General features: G+C 45.7%; 1 protein-coding gene across 1 annotated transcript in view; it reads left to right on the top strand.

Moving 5' to 3' along the window:
* The first annotated feature begins 391 nt into the window (after window positions 1-391).
* The window catches only part of LOC143996172 (integrin beta-1-A-like), a 128,918-nt gene continuing 109,460 nt past the window's right edge, over window positions 392-19,849 (top strand). The window contains exons 1-5 of the mRNA XM_077491083.1: window positions 392-674; window positions 4,215-4,281; window positions 15,347-15,432; window positions 17,216-17,432; window positions 17,528-17,698. Of these exons, the coding sequence (XP_077347209.1) occupies window positions 669-674; window positions 4,215-4,281; window positions 15,347-15,432; window positions 17,216-17,432; window positions 17,528-17,698 (547 nt within the window). The 5' untranslated portion in view covers window positions 392-668. The remainder of the gene's footprint in view (window positions 675-4,214; window positions 4,282-15,346; window positions 15,433-17,215; window positions 17,433-17,527; window positions 17,699-19,849) is intronic.

The raw sequence follows: 19,849 nt of genomic DNA, 5'->3' as shown, positions 1-19,849 counted from the left end.
TACACGAACATAACAAGGGCAATAACATTCACCAAACCAAAAAAAGGTTACCTCTTTTAATTTTTTTTCTTCCCTTTTTTGTTAAGCCCCCCTCCCCCAGAACAACAATTGTAGAATTGTAGAATTGTTGAATTCTACTAGTGTATACCCAGCTTTAGACTCATCAGAAATTGAATAATGTTTGTCAGATACACTAGATAATTCGCTGACCACCTTAGTTATTCTTGACTAATGAGTCATCTATTTCTCAAGAATGTATAAAAACAGACTGATCTTGGAATAAAACAGAAATATTCTCATAAAAGATCTTGATGTCGATATGTTTCTCATGCAATAGCTTTCACAGGGTTCTTTTCCCTAAGGACAACAGGACTTGAAAATTTCCACAACCAGACCCAAATACTGTCACATGGGGGCTGGGAGGAGGATTTGCTCTGAAGTATGCGCCACTAAAGTGACTTAACGTTAGCTAGCTGTGACTACCTGCACCAGTGGGGAAACAGAATGACAAGGCAGTCAGAGGCTCGTGGCTTAGTGGTTGGCACATCTGTCTTGCTGCATTGGTCTGAATCATAATCAGGACATCATCCGATTGCAGTTTGCACGTTTTTGCTTTGCTTGTGTGGGTTTCATCAGGGTATGCTGGTTTCCTCTCACACTCCAAAGACATGCCGGTAGGTTAATTGGCCCTAGTATTTGTATGTATGCATGTGAAATGGAGAAATTAGATTGAAAGCTGTAGATGTATAGTATGTAAAGAGGTGTGTAAATTGTCACTGCTATAAAAACATCTGTAATAAAAAATATAAAATAAAAAAGTAATCGATTGGAAAGTATCAGCAGAGGGGCAATACCATAGTTTCAGTAAAAGGTCTATTAAGGAGAGGAGGAAAAAGAACCATGATGATAAAATAATTACTTTATGAAAATAACAATTCAAAATAACACCTTAGTGTGCAATATAAGAAATTACTAATACCTTATTTACTAAATGCAGCTAAAGCGCTTATTTCAAAATATTGGTGTTCACAAAATATTCCCACAAGGAAAGAGTGGATTACAAAAGTAGATTATTTATGTTTAATGGAAGAATTAATGTCACACAAAGATTTTGTTGATTTATTTTTTTGAAACATTGGGAATTTTGGTGAGAAACTTATGTGGATTTGATAAAGAAAAATCGTGATTTACAGTATGTGGTGTGTGAAAAGGGGGTAGACATGTTTGTGATGGTAATGAGGATATTTTGTGGGGGCTTAGTGGTTGTGAAGGAATTACATAAAGGGGTACCGGATGGTGACTTTTGTTAACAGAACGTCACTGAGAGACTAGCAAGGGAGAGATTTATAGTATTTGGTCAAGAGACTAGAGTAGATAATTAGCCTAAATGGTAATTTCAGATCAGTGGTATGGGGTGCAAAGTAAAACTCCCAGGAGTAGTGTCCTGGTGGTGTGAGGGAAGAAGAGTAGGGGAGAATTATAGTGATAATAAGATGTATGTTGTATGTGAAAAATAGGTATTTCTTTTTTTTTTTTTTTTTTTTTGATACAGTATGTGTTGGGATAAGGGAGGGGAGTCTGTAAAAAAAAAAAAATGTATGTCAATAAATTGAAAATATTAAAGGCAGAATCATTTTTAAAAAGTAACAATTTAAAATAAAGCTTTGAACATTTTAATACAAATTTCACCAAATATTTACCAAATATTTAATTCCTAATGGCACCCCCAGCACCAGCAAATGTGCAGAATTTGCACATGTCAAATCTTGTAGATTGGTGTGGCATGAGCTAAAACGCAAGGTTCAGGGACATCTTTCCCTGTGTTTCCAGCAGATAAGGCAGCCCATTGAAAGGAATGCGTTGCCCTACAGGCAGCACATAACTGCATAGAACAAAATCTAACTTAGTGAACGTTGAATTTTTTCAGAGCTTATTTACATGGCTGGGTCTGTAACACATCTAATTTTGGAATTTCCAAGGATAGAGAACTAGTAATCAAGAATTGTGAAGTTACAACAACAACAAAATGTGCATTATTGCTGCTATGTTAAACCTAAATCATTCCTAACAAAAAAAAAAGTTTATTTGTTAAAGTGTCATCCATCTCTAGGTACATATAATGAAGGCACTGTTATTAAAGCAACTCGGTTGACATTCTGAAAAAGATAAAAGTTAGCCAGCCTGTAAAAAAAACACATGGTCACTTTTAGGCCTGGTTCATACTATAGTGAATTCAGATGCGATTTCAGCCACACAAAAATCACATTATTTCAATGCTGCATGTTCACATCAATGCGACTTCGTGTGATTTTGGAAAACCATCCAGCCTGACAGGGCCTCAGATACTCCCAACATTGTAACCCCTCTACATCTTATATACATCCAGCACTACTAACTACACCCAACCAGCCGCCCCCCCCCCCCCCCACACACACACTCCAGGTTTCCCGCTACCATTGTTATCCTGTTACCACCTCCACACCCCTGGATTCTCAACCCCAAATACATAACTCCCCAGCACTCTGACCCCTCTACACCCCAGATATCCCCCTAGCACTGTGACCCCTCTACACCTCAGATATCCCCCTAGCACTCTGACCCCTCTACATCCCAGATATCCCCCCAGCACTCTGACCCCTCTACACACCAGATATCCCCCCAGCACTCGGACCCCTCTACACCCCAGATCCCCCCCCAGCACTCTGACCCCTCTACACCCCAGATATCTCCCAGGACTCTGACCCCTCTACACCCCAGATATCCCCCCCCAGCACTCTGACCCCTCTCTGCACCCTAGATATTCCCCCAGCACTGTTACCATATACCATAAGATACCCTTTGTATTGTGACCCTACTACATCCCTGATGCCTCCTACACGGTGGCCTCTCTATATCCCTGATACCACTAGCACTATAGCCACCCAAGATACCCCATGTATTGCTACCCCCTATACACCCCAGATCCCCCTTTACAATGTTTTCCCCCATATACCCTTGATATCCCCCAGCACCATTATTCCATCCATGTGGTACCCCCTTTTCCAGTGGAGATACAGTGCATGGGAACTCTTGACTATGTGCCCACCTCCAGCACTGGGACGAGGACTCACCTATACCAATCAAGCTATGCAGGCAGAAGGAGGGGTGGAGAAGGGAGCATCCCTCCGTGCATTCCAAGCCCTTCGGTGCAAACAGTGCTTGACAGCTGGGTTCACCATGACACCATCCACAATGCCACTTCCACAGGCGGGCTCTCAGTGCTGCCGAATCAGCAGCTCCCACTCCAGCTCCTACCCCGTGTCCTCCAAGTCCAAAGCATTCAAGCTGCATGGGGCGGGGTCAGAGCATCACTGGCACTCCAGCCCCATCCCTCCTTGCTGGCTGTGAAATAGGTATTGCTCTGCACAGCATGGCCCACCTCTGCCAGCCTGTCTCCCCTGTGTATCCATCACTCACATTGCCATCATGGGGCCCCCAATTTCTGGGCAGAGTGGGCTGAAGGAGCAGCTTCTTTGGGGAAAGTGCAGGGGCCCCCCATGCAGCTGGGGCTCCTGTGCAGTGCCCAGGTGTGCCCACTCATTAAGACAGCCCCGCCTATCACAGTAGTGTAAACCTATCCTTACAGAATTGTCCACATGTAAAAGAAGCCTAAATATACATATGTAGACAAAAACTCACCCAAGCTCTACCGCATGTTTATAGGATGATAAACTGAATAATGGTGCTCAGGCCATTGTGTCCCCTACACCAAAATTACAAAAAGAATGACGGCATCTCGACTGCTTCTTCTTGAATCTTTATTGAGCACAAACAGCAGTGCAACATCAAAACGCTAACATGTTTCGGCAAATGCCTACTCCTGTATGGAGTTGGAAGGAGGAATGAGGGCTGGGACCTAGGGCAGCAGAGGAAGCAATTAGACACATCCAGAAGATGAGTGGATTATACTTTACAATGTCTAGAAGACAATCATAAGTCATGAAACACTTGCTGTCTTACCAATAATAAGAGAATATGGTGGCAAAATGTACCAATTTCTGTGTTGTGTCAAGGCCTAGAAATACATTTTTTAGGTGAGCCCTCACATTAAACAGAATTTGGTATGTTTTGTTAGTCTAAAAGATCAAATATGTGGAAAGTTGGACTGATGTATGTACAGTTTGAGACCTTTCATCAATTTAAGCCACTAATGAAAGCATTCTGATTCTTTACAGATGGCAAATAAATTCATCTTCATGGGACTGTGTCTTGTTTCACTTTTATACAGCAATGCTCAGCAAAGTGAGTATGACTTTTTTTGTGTAGACTTCTTTTAATAACACAAATGCCAGTATAAGGAAATTGTGAGCATATTCTCCAGGCATTGGCATATTCCCAGGATGGATACAGTATTTAAATCTGCAATCCCCCAAAAAAACCTCCTTTATTTATAGGAGGGCTCCTAATTTTGGTGACAATGTAGTTCAAAAAATTCTAGATCCTCCGTCCAAGCTATCTTTCTGTCAGGGTCGAAAAGGTTTTTTTTTTCAAATAACGTTTTATTCACCATCAGTGAAAACAGAGGCATAGAAACAGTACAGTAGTGCAATAAAAGACAATCACATATAGGGCTATGCAAAAGTAAATATAGATATGTGACAGGCAGCAGCGGAGCACAGGCATGTGCAGTAGAGTCCAGTATTTCGGGCGATGGAGTGTCACGGGGCGGGAGGCACCAAAAGTCAGCCATCCACCCCATAGCCCCCACGACCCAGTGCGTGCTGCCAAGTGGTCTAAACCAGACATAAAATGCATAGCAAGTGAGAATCGCTATAAAAACTGGAGAGATGAGAAAGAAAAACAGAGATAGGGGAAAGAAAAGAAAGAGAAGAAAGTGCCAGAAATCCAGGTCGTCATACCTCACCCATTTCGCCCCTAGTCTTCCCGCAGTCGCCATCTCTCCCATATTCGGTCAAATTCCTCCGGCCTGTCCCTCAGTCTGGCCGTCATCTTCTCCATTAATTCTACATCTTTAATCCTGGAGTAGAGGGCCTCCATAGATGGGGCCAGTCGACTCTTCCAGTTAAGGGCTATTAGACAACGAGCTGCAGTAAGGATATGCCGCAGGAGCTGCCGGGACGGCTTAGCCATCCGCGGTTGGGACAGGCCAAAGAGATAGAACTTGGGCGTAAACGGGATAGGCACCTCAAATACCCGGCCAAGGAGCTGTTGGGTTGATGTCCAGAATGGGGCTATCAAAGGGCAAGCCCAATATATATGAAGTAGGGTACCTCTGTCCTGTAGACAGCGCCAGCATCGATCAGAGGCAGAGGGATAGATTTTGTGGAGCACGGCTGGGGTCTGGTACCAGTGGTAGAGAATTTTATAAAAATTTTCCTTGTAAAGTGTGCACAAGGAGGATTTGGCCGCCTGCCTCCACACCCCCTGCCAAGCTTCGAGGGGGAGTTCCTCACCCAGCTCTCTTTCCCATCTCAGCATATACTTGTGCTTGCCCTTTGTGGGAAAGTGGTGCGCGTTAAGAATGCGGTATATATCTGATATCATGCCCCGACGGTTCCGTCCCTCGAGTATGATCAGTTCAAAGGGGGTGGGCGGGGAAAATTGGAGTCTCGGTGCTATTGTTTGCGCAAAATGTCTGATCTGTAGATAACTGTAGAACGTCCATTGGGGGAGGTCGTGTTTAGTCTGTAGGTCCGAGAAAGACAGCAGTTTTCTCGATCTGGGGTCCACTAGATGTCCCAGATGAAATAGACCCCGGGACGCCCAGGGCCAAGACATCTGGTGAGTAAGGCCGTCCGGGAGTTTAGGGTTACAAAGAAACGAGGTTAGCAAGGACGCCTCCGAGTGGAGCCTGTGTTCCCGGGAGATTTTCCTCCAGAGCTGATTAAGCTGGACCATCGGCCCCAGTAGGCGATTCGTATCAACCTGTGTGTCCGTGCCCCAGAGGAGGCTATTCGGGTGCATCGGGGCTAGCCATAGCTTCTCTATCTCCGACCATTTGTTGTATGACCACTGCGTGTACCATGAGACTATAGCCCGTAACTGCGTCGCTTGGTAGTACCTAACCAGGTCGGGGAACGCCAGGCCCCCATCCGAGCGCGAGGCAATCATGACAGAGGCGGGAACCCGATGTTTTTTATAGTTCCATAGGAACTTCAATAAGTCCCTCTGGAGCATACGGAGGTGCGCGTAAGGGATCGGGATTGGGAGCGTCTGGAATAAGTAAAGAAGTTTGGGGAGGATCACCATTTCAATAGAAGCGAGTCGCCCTAAGAGCGATATTTGGTGAGCCTTCCATTTATGGAGAAGTGCCCTGATCTCCCTATAGAGGGGGGGGAAGTTGGCCTGGTAGAGGGTGTGGAAGGAGGGGGTAATGAGAACCCCCAGGTATTTAAGAGAGGATTTCTCCCATCTGTAGGGAAACACCGCTCGTAAGTGAGCCTCTTCCGTCGCTGGCATATTAATCGGGAGGGCCACTGATTTGGAGGCATTGATTTTGTAACCCGAGATCTCCCCGTATCGCTGCAGCTCCGCGCTCAAGATGGGCAGGGATGTCCTAGGCTGAGTCAGGGTGAGGATGACATCGTCAGCGAATAAAGATATTTTAAATTCCCTATCCCGAACTAAAATGCCCCTGATATCTGGATTGCTTCTAATGGCCTCCGCCAGGGGCTCTACACAGAGAGCAAACAGCAAAGGAGAAAGGGGGCAGCCCTGGCGGGTGCCATTGGCAATAGAGAAGGTCGGAGACGCAGCATACGGCGTTTTAACTTGCGAGGTGGGGGTGGTATAGAGGTGCCGTATTGCTTGCATGAAGGGACCCTGAAATCCCATGTGGCGTAAAGTCGCCATCATGAAAGGCCAGCTCAGGCGGTCAAACGCCTTTTCTGCGTCTAAACTCAGGGCCAGGGAGGGGAGAGCAGTCTTATTAGCTACGTCTATTAGGTCGATGACTTTCCTAGTGTTATCACCCGCCTGTCTGTAAGGTACGAAGCCCACCTGATCCTTATGGATCAGAGCCGGAAGAATCGCGTTAAGGCGATTCGCTAGAATTTTTGTAAAAATTTTCAAATCTGAATTCAATAGAGCAATAGGCCTGTAGCTGGCACAGAGAGTCGGGTCCTTGTCTGGCTTCGGAATGACAGAGATAAAGGAGGCCAGCATCTCAGACGGGACCGGGGTGCGCGCTAGGAAGGAGTTGAACAACTTGGTCATGTAGGGACTCAGGATAGGTAGGAATGTCTTATAGTACTCGTATGGGAATCCGTCGGGGCCCGGGGATTTGTGAGCCGGGAGCGCTTTTACAGTCTCCAGCAGTTCCTCATCTGTAATTTGGGCGTTAAGGTCGTGAAGGTCCGAGTCCTTCAGTCTGGGCAGTGTCATGTTTTCCAGGTAACTGTTAATGCGGGCAGTCAATGCGGGGGAGGGTGGATTATGGGGTATATCCTGCTTGTTATAGAGATCAGTGTAAAAGGCCGCAAATGTGTCCGCGATGGCCTGTGGATGAGACAGAAGGTCCCCTTTATTGGTTTTGATTTGGGAAGGCGTAGAGGCTTGTGTTTGATCAGCCAGTTTCCTAGCCAGCAGGGTCTGTGCTTTATTCCCCTTATCATAATAGAGCTGTCGCAGACGGACAAGCGCCTTCTCCACTGATCCCAGAGCAAGATCCCTTAGAGTCATTCTCGTCTGTACAATTTTCTTAATCAGTGTCAGGGAAGGGGCTCCTTGGAGCTTAGCCTCGAGGGTCTTCAATCGACCTTCAGCCAGCAGCCTGGCGGCCTGTGCGTCTCTCTTCAGTGCCGAGGAGAGGGCAAGGCAGCGACCCCGTATAACGGCTTTGTGGGCAGCCCACAAGGTGGGGGGGGTAACGTCTGGAGTGTCATTTTCAGCGAAGTACAGTTGGAGTGAAGACTCCAGCTCCGCTTTGGACGGGAGATGCTGCAATAGGTAATTATTCAGTCGCCAGTTGCAAGGCTTGCGAAGCGGGACCCCAATGTCTAGCGTCATGGTTATCGGGGCGTGGTCAGACCAGGAAATAGGTAGGATGTGTGCGGAGCGGACAGCCCTCAACGTGTGATTGTTTACAAAAAAGTGGTCAATGCGTGAGTGAGTGCGGTGGGGGGCCGAGTAGAACGTATATTGGCGGGCTTGGGGGTGCAGGGTTCGCCAAACGTCAAACAAGGCTCGTCTTCTGGTGATCTGACGGAACAACTTGGAGTCCCTCAGGACTCTGGGCTGGGGCGCCTGTGGATTTCCCACATGGCGATCCTGTGGGACTGACTGAGCAAGGTTGAAGTCCCCCCCTATCACCAGAAGCTCGGAGTGTGTTTTAAAAAGGCGGGACAAAACTCCGGACAGAAAACGGTGCTGGCGTGCGTTAGGGGCATAAAGGGCACACAGGGTGAGGGCCTGCGTGTGCCAGGTACCTCGGAGTATGACATAATGGCCCTTTGGGTCTAGGTATGTCGACGTGCACGTAAAGGGGGAACCCTTCCGGACAAGTATAGCCACCCCCGCCCGCTTGCGTGTACTGAAGGCCTGAAAGACCTGGGGGAAATGTCTAGAGGCAAACTTAAAGGAATCGCCCTGGTTAAAGTGAGTTTCCTGGACCATCACTATGTCCGCCCCGGATTGCCGAAATTCCCGAAGCGCAAGATGGCGTTTTTTGTTGGAGTTTAGCCCATGGACATTGAGCGACAGTATCTTAGCCATAGTCAGGGGGGTGGTCGGGGATAGTCATACTTATCTGAGACCGATGAAGAGACGAGTGTCCCGGGGAGAGAGGCGACCGTCGGGGAAGGGCTGGCGACCAAGACGGCTTCTTAGCGATATCCACACAGAGGGCGGGGTAGAGAGAAGACCTAGAAAAGAAAGAAAAGAGAGAAACATAGAGAAAGAACATAACCAGCATTAGCTGTAACATACGCTAGGTCCGGGTGCCCTACAGGGACACCGAGCCTAAACGGTTCCAATAGGTCTCCTGGCCCGGAAACACCAAAAAAAAGAGGGGGGGGGTTCGGGCAGGTAGACACCAACAGTTAATAGTCTCTGGAGGAACCAAGGGGTGGAATGAACCACGGGGGGGATCAGTAACCTGGGAGTCGAACTGCTCTCGGACTCTTCCTAGTCCAGCCCAAGGTAAAAGACAGTTCCAAGTAGAAACCTTGTAAGGCTCAGGCCCTCGGGGGAGGGAATGGGGAGCAGACCCTATGTGGGGAGAAAAAAGTGAGAGAGAGCACTCCGAGGAGGGCAAAAAAGAAAAAAGGAGGAAAGCGGGTCAAAAATAAACTGCAGGGAGTTCCACCGGCGGGGGGAATCCATGTCATTTGTGCGTAGGCGATCTGCGATCCGGGTCCGGTCCTCTGTGTCTCTTGGCCGAGGGTACCTTCTGCCAGAGCACTGGCGGAGGTGGCGGGGAGGCTATCAAGTCCCAGGCCGGGAGTTTAGGGACAGGTATGCCCAGGGTGTCACAAAAGGAGTCGAGGTCCTCCGGGTAGCGAAGGGAGGCCGATTTCCCTTGATGTCTGGCCGTGAGGCAGAAGGGGAAACCCCATCTGTATGGCATGTTCCTGTCTTGCAAGGTGCGGAGGAGAGGCTGCAGCATCCGACGTTTTTGGAGGGTTATCCAGGAGAGGTCCGGGTACACCTGGATCGGGGCGTTATCAAACATGAGGTTGCGAATTGATCGGGATTTGGACATAATGTCTTCCTTGAGGGGGAAGGAGTGTATCCTGCAAACAACATCTCTTGGTTTGGAAGCAGGGCCTTTAGGACGTAGGGCCCGGTGTGCTCTGTCCATCTCAATATGTTTGGCCGGGTCCTCTCCCAGCATTTCGTTAAATAGCGTTTGCAGGGAAGTCTGTAGGTCCTCGGGTCCATCCGTCTCCGGGAGTCCCCGAACACGAATGTTGTTCCTGCGACCTCTATTATCTAGGTCCTCTACATGGCGCTGCATGTCCCGCAGGAGGAGGCGGTGATCCGAGTTCTCCAGTTGGGTGCGGTGTACAGCCATTTTAGTCTCCTGAATCTCTTCCTCCGCCATCTCGACCCTTTCAGCTAGGTGTTTAAGGCCAGCATGCAGAGTCTGGATTTCAGCTCGGCAGGTGGCTTTCACGTCCGCCACCAGTTGTTTGAAGTCGTCCTTAGTTGGGATAGCGGTCAAATATGCGTGCCAGGGGGGGTGTCCATCCCCATGTCGCTCCGTGGGGGAGCGGGGACTCGCAGGACGGTGGGGGGAGCCTCTCTGCGGGGGTCCCGAGGCCGTGGAGGGGGGCCAGGGGGACAAGGGGTGTCCGTGGTCCGGCCAGGATGTAGCATGGGGGGAGAGAGTCATAGGGTCCGGAGAGGCCCCTTGGGACCGTGGGGAACGGGGATGGGCTGCCTGGGCATAAGAAAGACGGGCAGTGTCCTGGCCTCTGACTGCGCTGGATTCCCGGGAGCGGGGCTGTCTCTGGGCCTTGGGGGGAGCGAGTAGCCTCAAGGCATCTTGGGGCCCCACATCAGAGAGGGGGAGAGCTGCTGCTACCGCTCGGCTGGGGAGGCCTTGGGGGTCTCCTGTAGCTCCTGAAGAAACGGGGGTAGAGGACCCTCTCATCTCTGGGTCCGAGGCCGTTCGCAGCAGACGGGGGAATGCTTCTGAGCATTGTGTGAAGGGCTGGTGGGGCTGCAGGGTGGCAGTGAAAGTCCCTGGAGAGGTGGGGGAGGAGGCGTGGGGGGGAGGCTGTTGACTCACCCCTTGTGCTGATGCAGCGAGCAGAGGCTCCTGATGGGCCCTCCGGCCATCCCAGGATCCCGTGTGGCCAGGAGGGTAAAGAGGCTCCGTGTGTCTGCGCTGGGCCTCCAGGCTTGCAGGCTCCACGTCGTCCGCGCGGCCTAGGCCGGATCGCGGCCCGCTCACACCCGCGGCCTGGCTACAGCCGGAATCACACGGGGGGTGTCCCAGGTCTTCCATCTCCCAAGGGGGGTCCACGGCAGACGGGTGCAGGTGCACCGCTCGGCGTTCGCCCATCAGCGGCGGTGGGAGGTCCCGCGGCATCGTGGTCGAGTCGTCCGGCGCCATCTTGCGGCCTTCGCCCGGCGGGAGCACGGGCGGCTGGAAATATGATTTCAGGGAGGATGACGGACCCGGGGGTGGCTGGGATGATCCCCGGGCAGACGAGGACCTGGTGGCTCGCGATCTCCCCATCGTGCGGTGCTGTAAAACCCCCGAAATAGGCCGTTGTAGCGCTGGGCTGGAGGAGAGCTCTCACTCACAGCGTCCTTCCAGCTCGGCTTCCGGTCACGCCCCCCCGGTCGAAAAGGTTTTATAGCCTGCGGGAAATGTAGAACATGTCAGTTTGCAAAAAACAATGTATAGAAACGATCCACATTTTATTCAAACCATACAGGTAGAGAGTATGAGATCACTGACCTCATAACATGTGACACTACTCATGTCGTATATGCATTAGTCTGACCATGCGGTCTGATGTATATTGGACACACGAAAATACCTCTGAAAATAAGAGTAGGTGAACACATAACTAATATATTAAAAGGATATAAATATCATAGTGCCTCAGAACACTAAAGGAGTTTTCATGCAAAAGACTCCTCTTCTTTCCAATTTTAATGTGTGGATAGGGTCCTCCCTGCTTGGAGAGGCTTGAATAGAGTTAGAGACCTCCCCAGAAGGGAAACAAAGTGGATTCATTTATTACAGACGATGAGCCCTGAGGGGTTAAACATCACACTGGACATTAACTCTTTCATTAGGGATTATTAATGATAAATATCCTAATCTACTGGCAATGAGTAAAGCCCTCCAAAAATGCACTGCCCCCACTGCGCCAATAAATAATCAGTGACAACTATCAGTGAAAATAAAAAATGTGAAATGAAAAATAAAAACAAAAATGAATGTCAGTGACAAAAACAAAGCTGCTACTTTGTTGAGAATAATGCTTCTGTGAATAAATTGATGATATTGCCTCCCACTTTCGTGTTTGGCAAAAAAGCAGTATAAACCCAACTTGGGTGTATCCTTCGATCATTCCAGGCAAGACTTATCCATATGTGAAAAGTAAAATGCAATACTCCACATAGCGTGATACCATTTAAAAATGTATTCAAACAACACACACATCAACTCCGTGTGGCCAATCCCAGGCCACAAAAAAAATATTTTTATATTTATTTTTATTTTATTTGTATTAGTTTTTTCATATGTCATTTTTATTATTTTTTATTTCATTTATTATTATTTATTTATTATTTATTATTTTTTATTTATTTTCATTGTTAGTGTTATTTGCACAGGATTATTCTGATAGCATTGTCTTCCATATATGTTATATATGTGGAACGGATATATATACATACTTTTCTGTTACAATTCTTAGGGATAGATCATCCGTTTGCTCATTGTTTTATACCCTTAAATGTATTTTACATGATTATAATGCTCAGAATGTTTTAAAAAAAGCATACATTACGACGATATTTCTGGCAGGAATGTGCAGAAGAAATTCTGTGTGCTAGCAGTTTCTCCGGCTGAAGGATGCTCTGACATGTAGAGGTCGGTGTATTGTGGCTATGGGGATACAAGGTGTGCGCAGGCGCATAATTAGGGACCCATGGGATTTGGGTGAGGAGGACTACAAGAAGGAGGTTGGTTGTCCGTGTGGCCAGTCCCAGGAAGAAGTCAGAGTGACAAAACATGTCGAGGGCGTAGCCACACGGACACTAACGCCATTGACAGAAAGACGCTGATGCTCGTGTTTGGTTCAGCTTATCGGGAGCAGTGGCTGGGAAGTGGTGAGCGCATATAAAGCACACTTTGAGTTCCACTATATCCGCAGTGCAGCGCTCGATCTTTTGGTGAAAGTTTCCTGTGATCTTTTCAATTGTTGCTGGCATTTTTTTTTTAACATGTGAGTTGATATATTGAAGTGATGTGTGTGTTGTTTGAATACATTTTTAAACGGTATCACGCTATGTGGAGTATTGCATTTTACTTTTCACATATGGATAAGCCTTGCCTGGAATGATCGAAGGATACACCCAAGTGGGGTTTATACTGCTTTTTTGCCAGTGAGTGCGTTTCCATTTGGTGAGGTGTCACAAGCACATTGGTGTGGTGGAAGTCTGAAGGAGTTTGTGAAGATTGATTCCTTTCCTTTCTGATTCTGTTAAATGGACTTTTAGTTCTCTATATCACTGCATCACGGGGTGATACATTTTTTGCACATTTGTTACATTGTTATGACCGCTACTTAAATTATCTTTCAAATATTTTTGCAGTATACGTTTGAAGGTATAATTTATTCACAGAAGCATTAATGATAAATACTTATTAGTTGGGTTCTAACTGAATATTTCGAGAATTTTGTGAGGATATACCTTATTTTAGTTTTTATTCTTTATTTTTTGGGGATGAGATAAAGTTTATAGATATATGATTTAGGAATATTTCATATAGATTATAAATTATAATCAAGTTTGTAAAAGCAACAGTATCACTCTTCCAAACCTTAAATTGGTAGTGGCAATTAACGTGAGCTTCGATATTTGTAGATTATATTTACCATTATTTCATTTCATTTTGTATTGTGCGTGCTGCGAACTTTAGAATTGGATAGACTATTAGTCTCTTCCTGCCGGATTTTAAATTTCCACATGAGTAGTATGTTACATTGTTGGTGTATGGTGAGACACAGTAATGTGCATGCCACGGTTGTGAGTATTTTATAATTTATAATTACAATTTTAACTGGCAGAAGGCGGGTTAATTGGACAGATGGACAATATTGCGGTGGTCCATGTCTATTGGCTTAAAAGTCTACTAAATTTGCTCACTATGAGTTAAAGTGATAAGAAGGAGGATACTTAAGCTTCGTTGCCGTGCTGTGTCGCCACCCCTACGATGAAGTCGTAAGTGATGAAACGCATTGGAACGTGGCCACACAGTAACTCTGAGATGGTGACTTCATGGGTACAAAGGAAGCTATGAGGAGATCGCAACACTGAGTCACTTGGCATGTTTGGAATTTTAATAAGGCGATTTTGAGTCTTTTATGATATAAGTGCATTACTTTTAATAAACCGATTATCTTAAAGTGTTTTTACACTAGCGGAGGCTCTGTCTCAATTTGTATCCCCGTATGTGGAGTGTCTTTATTGATCTGGATGGAGATTGACACGTATAAGCGGCTCTTCAATAACATTTAATAGGGGCGATATTTGCCAGACACGAGACTGAATGGCAACAGCTGTCACAAATTAGCTTATTGTTTCTCCATTTGATTCCTTTCACATGTGTGGTTTGGCTTTGCTCTCCTATGGGTGTCGTCTGCTATTCAGTGAACCTTTATTTCTTTCCCTTCCTTCACTTCCTGGCTCGCCTCCTAGTTGCTTGCCTATATAAGACATGCTAAATATAACCCACTTTGCCTGAGCAATGTCTTAGTTCTCTGAGCTCCCGTTTGCATACCTCTTGTCCATACTGTGTATGAATACCTGTGTACTGACCCCTGCTTTGTTTACTGTCTGTGCTTGTTTGCTGCCCGCCCTGATCTTGACTTGTCTTCTGGATTCCCTTTTGCCTGCCGCTTTTACACTGCACACTGCACACGCGAGTGGTCTCTGCAACCTCGGCTAGGCGTACGTGGGGGCCACGACCTGGTTCCAGCTTGCTGCAAGGCCATCCCCACCATCAGGAGCTCTGGTGAAGGAGTAGGCTGAGGCTTAAACTATGTGCCCTGGGGAACCCTGAGTTGGTAATCTACAAGAGCTCACTGCCACAGGCTGCTGACAACAGCATTTGGTGAGCTTTATTCCTAAGGGATTGGAATTGGCACACATCACGTTGGTGAAGAATTTTGGTTGATCAACGAGATTTTGTTTCACTATTTTTTCACCACTTTAAGTTGGACTGTATTACCATATTGATTTGCATATTTTGGAGCATATATATTTTTTGGATATGCCATATGGACACTTTTTATTATGCATGGTTGTTTTATGTTGATCATTTTACAATTCAAATATTTAGGAGATTTGTAGATTAATTAGTGCTCTACTGTGGAATTATTTGTCTTTTCTTTTTTTTTTTTTTACAGTGACATTTGTTTCACCTCATTTGTATATTTTTATTCTATAAGGCATCTGTTTTCACTTTCTGGGGGCTCAAGGTAATTTTATAGCTAAACTATAATGAGTGTAAAAAAAATTAAAAAATAGCTCGAAAGGGGAACTGGTTAAAAAATAAAATATATAAATGTCTTTTAGAAAACTCTTGCCTTAAACTGGCATGAGACTGCATTAGGTTGGACTGAATATCAGGGTAAATAATGGCTTTTTTTTGTAGGTGGAACAGAGTGTTTACAAGCAAATGCCAAATCTTGTGGAGAATGTATACAAGCTGGACCAAATTGTGGATGGTGCACAAAAGTAGTAAGTTAGAATGAACTTTTTGCGGTATCCAAAAGGCATTTATAATTATGTGGCTACATATTTGTTGAATTGGATTGGACTGGATTTATTGGATTTGCTATACTCTGATTCGCCTTCTATTGCTTCCCTATAACTCAAAATTACCGTATTTTCTTTTTTTTTTTGCTTCTGTGATCCGGCATACTGTTATTTACGGGGGTGGGGTATATAAAGCACATTTATTAAATCTGACACTGTCAGTGGGTCAACAAAATTTTAAAAAGGCATTAACCATCCTGATGTGACCTATAAAAGTTATTTCTAATTTTTATTCAGTATTTTTTCAAGCAAATCTATTATGTCTTATGTTTATGCTGATATTTATGCACGACGGCATTAGCTAAAATCATTAATCCATTATGAAGTTACTATATAAATATTATTATGGGTGACTTATACACAGGACCATGATTAATCACAGAAAAGGGTAATTGAAAAGCTTTGTGTCTGTCACTGGTGTATACTGACATGAGGAAATATCTCCTTACTGTATTAATTGATCATTGAAATCCCATGTATGTGGACACGTTTTCAGATGGTTTTAAGCCTTTTGTTCTATTTAATTGAACCCAAGAATTTGTCTGAAATGTGTCCAGCCTATTTGATCATACTGAAAGCTTTTGATGTACAACATTGGCTGAATGGAACCATTTAAATCAAGAAAAAAGAATGGTATAAGCAATGGCAGCTGGTGCTCAAATTTTTTGGGGGGTGCAAACGAACTGAAAAGTTCAGAAAAATACTGAAACAAAAACATCAAATGCAGCCTCACTGTGCCATCAAATTGCAGCCAACAGTGTCCAGCAAATGCAGCCAACTGCACCCATCATATGCAGCCAATGTGCCCATCATATGCAGCCAACTGTGCCCATCATATGCAGCCAACTGTGCCTATCATATGCAGCTAACTGTGCCCAGCAAATGCAGTCAACTGTGCCCATCATATGCAGCCAACTGTGCCCATCATATGCAGCCAACTGTTCCCAGCAATTGCAGCCAACTGTGCCCATCATATGCAGCCAACTGTTCCCAGCAAATGCAGCCAACTGTGTCCATCATATGCAGCTAACTGTGCCCATCATATGCAGCCAACGTGCCCATTATATGCATTAAACTGTTCCCATCATATGCAGCCAACTGTGCCCATCGTATACAGCCAAATGTGCCCAGCAAATGCAGCCAATGGCTCCCGTGTCATCCATGCGTCTCTCCTTGCCTTCTGCTAGGCGGCCAATGGGATCGCCTGTGTCTTCAGCCAGTCAGGTGAGGGTATTAGACCTGCGCCTCCTGATTGGCAGAGAGTTGGTTCAGTGTTAGAAAAAAAAATATTAATTTGCTTTAAGAACACACCTGGGTGGACTGCGAGCGTAATGCTCTGCGCTCCAAGTCCACCTTTTTTAAGCCTATTAGTGCCTATAGCTCTAATCAGGTGCTTAAAAAAAATACCCCTGCCGCTGTAATTCAGGCGCCTCGGCATCCGAAAAGGTTCAGGCGCCTGAATAGGGGCTAAAGCAGCCATGGATAGATTCATGCTATGCGTGAATCCATACATTCTACATAGAGAAGGCGGTGTGACAGAGGGGGCAGTACCCGTGCACCCTTAATGGACAGGCCGCCCCTTGGTAGAAGTCATGCTGCTTAAGCTGGCATTAGAAGCCATTTTTATTTTATGCAGTTGATTTTATTCATGCACTTGATTTACTTTTCATGTACTTTAATCTTGATACTTTATTCCTAATTTTAGGATTTTTTGCAAGAAGGTGAGCTCACATCTGCACGCTGTGATGACCTTGCTGCTTTGAAAAGTAAGGGCTGTCCAGAGGATGACATTCAGAACCCCAGAGGAAGCAAAGAAAAGCTAAAGGACAATCCTATAACAAATAAAATGGAAGGAAAACTTATGAACTCCTCCAACATTACACAGATCAGACCCCAGCAGTTAAATTTTGAACTAAGACCAGGTACAAAAATGGGTTTTGACTCCTGAGCATAGTGGGTTTCTGTGTATAAGCATTGTCACATGGATTCTCTAATTTGTATCTCATATTTTGTACAGGAGAGCTCCAGACAATAAATGTAACATTCAGAAGAGCAGAGGATTATCCTATTGACTTGTACTATCTTATGGACCTGTCATTTTCCATGAAAGATGATTTAGAAAATGTAAAAAGCCTTGGCACTGCTCTCATGGAAAAAATGAAAAATATTACTTCAGATTTCCAGATCGGTAAGAGTTACATCATATGTTTGTTTGTACTGAAGAGATAAGGTGAACCCTCCTCTAAATCAACGTACAGTAGCTGTGCAATTTAAATTGTATTAAAGTATAGTGCTGCTTGGGTATAACTTTTTTTAAGTAAACATTATTTATTTTTTATCGCATAGGGGACGAAAACTCCCCTATGTGATACTATTTTTGTGACAGGTTCTTCTTAATGAGATCCCTGATGTCTCACCTCCCCTTCAATAAAGTTAATTGTGCAAAAACAAAAAAAACAAAACAAAAAGAAAAGTGCACAGATTGCACTTCAGTAACACTACCAGGGGTGCATACAAGCGATCAGGTGGCTGTTCAGCCGCCCAATCACTTTCACCTGAATGTCGGCTTGTCAGATTTACACTCATTCTGTGTGTAAAACCTCTACACTGCGCAGAGGTGGCTGCGAAAAAGTTTCAAAGTTTTGAAATATTAATGTAAGGAACAACCCAAAGAATAGGTATGCAGCCCTTGGTTATAAAAGTTTTTTTGATTTGCAGGAAAATGCAATTATGCAATGCACATTCATATGACAGCGAAGTGGAAATAATGAAGTGATAATCGTCACAAATAAACAAATTTACATTAACCACTTCAATACAGGGCACTTAAACACCTTCCTGCCCAGACCAATTTTGAGCTTTCAGCGCTGTCGCATTTTGAATGACAATTGCGCGGTCATGCTACACTGTACCCAAATGAAATTTTTATCATTTTTTCCCCACAAATAGAGCTTTCTTTTGGTGGTATTTGATCACCTCTACGGTTTTTATTTTTTGCGCTACAAATAAAAAAATACCGAAAATTTTGAAAAAAAAAATGTTTTTTTTTGTTTCAGTTTCAAAACTTTGTAAATAAGTACGTTTTCTCCTTCACTGATGGGCACTGATGGGGCTACACTGATGGGCACTGATAAGGCGGCACTGATGGGCACCAATGATGGGGCACTAGTGAAGTGGCACTGATGAGGTGACATTGATGGACACTGATAGGCGGCACTGACAGGCGGCACTGATGGGCGACACGGATGGGCGACACGGATGGACACTGATAGGTGGCACAAATTGGCACTGATAGCTGGCACGGATTGGCATGGATGGGCGGCACAGATGGGCATGGATAGGCGGCACAGATGGGCATGGATAGGCGGCACAGATGGGCATGGGTGGGCACTGATAGGCGGCACAGGTGGGCACTGATAGGCAGCACAGGTGGGCACTGATAGGCAGCACAGGTGGGCACTGATAGGCGGCACAGGTGTTATACTGTACTAATGGATGCCAATCAGTGCCAAACAATAATGCATGGCAATCAGTGATGCCCATTGTGGGCACTGATTGGCATCCATTATGGGCACTGATTGGCATCCATTGTGCTGACTGGCATCCCTGGTGGTCTAGGGAGGATTACCTTTTGCTTAGCATCCCTGGTGGTCTGGTGGCGTCCCTGGTGGTCCAGTGTGGGCATCCTCGGGGGGGGCTGTGCTGATAATCAATCAGCACAGACCCCCCTGTCAGAGGAGCAGCCGATCGGCTCTCCTCTACTCGATCACCGGCTCTTCCTATTTACACTGTGATCAGCCGTGATTGGACACGGCTGATCACGTGGTAAAGAGTCTTCGTCGGAGACTCTTTACCGAGATCGTAGTTGCCGGGTGTCAGACTGACACCCCGCAACAACGATCGCCGCGATGCGCGCCCCCGGTCCGATCAGGATTATGAAACCACTTTGCCACCATCAATTTATAATAGGGCGGGTGGCAAGTGGTTAAAACATCCAAAGTACACCCCTCACACTTTTGTAAATATTTTATTATATCTTTTCATGTGACAACACTGAAGAAACAATACTTTGCTACAATGTAAAGTAGTGAGTGTACAGCTTGTATAACAGTGTAAATTTGCTGTCCCCTAAAAATAACTCAACACACAGCCATTAATATCGTATCGACACGCGTAGGGGACAAGACGGAACGCTAGTCATTGCACCCACTGAGGAGGATCAGCATACCACCCTGATATCAGCCGCTACTGCTTTTTTTTTATGCTATTTTAGATGCACCATGAAAATGTGAGTACCCTGCAAGGTATTTTTTACTGTGTTGATATTAAAAGTTTTCAT

Source organism: Lithobates pipiens, unplaced genomic scaffold (genome assembly GCF_037356315.1).
Source record: "Lithobates pipiens isolate NorthernLeopardFrog02 unplaced genomic scaffold, aLitPip1_a1.2 Scaffold_19, whole genome shotgun sequence".
Lineage (NCBI taxonomy): Eukaryota > Metazoa > Chordata > Amphibia > Anura > Ranidae > Lithobates > Lithobates pipiens.
Note: the sequence above shows the minus strand (reverse complement) of the source record. Positions and strands in the feature narration are given on the sequence as shown.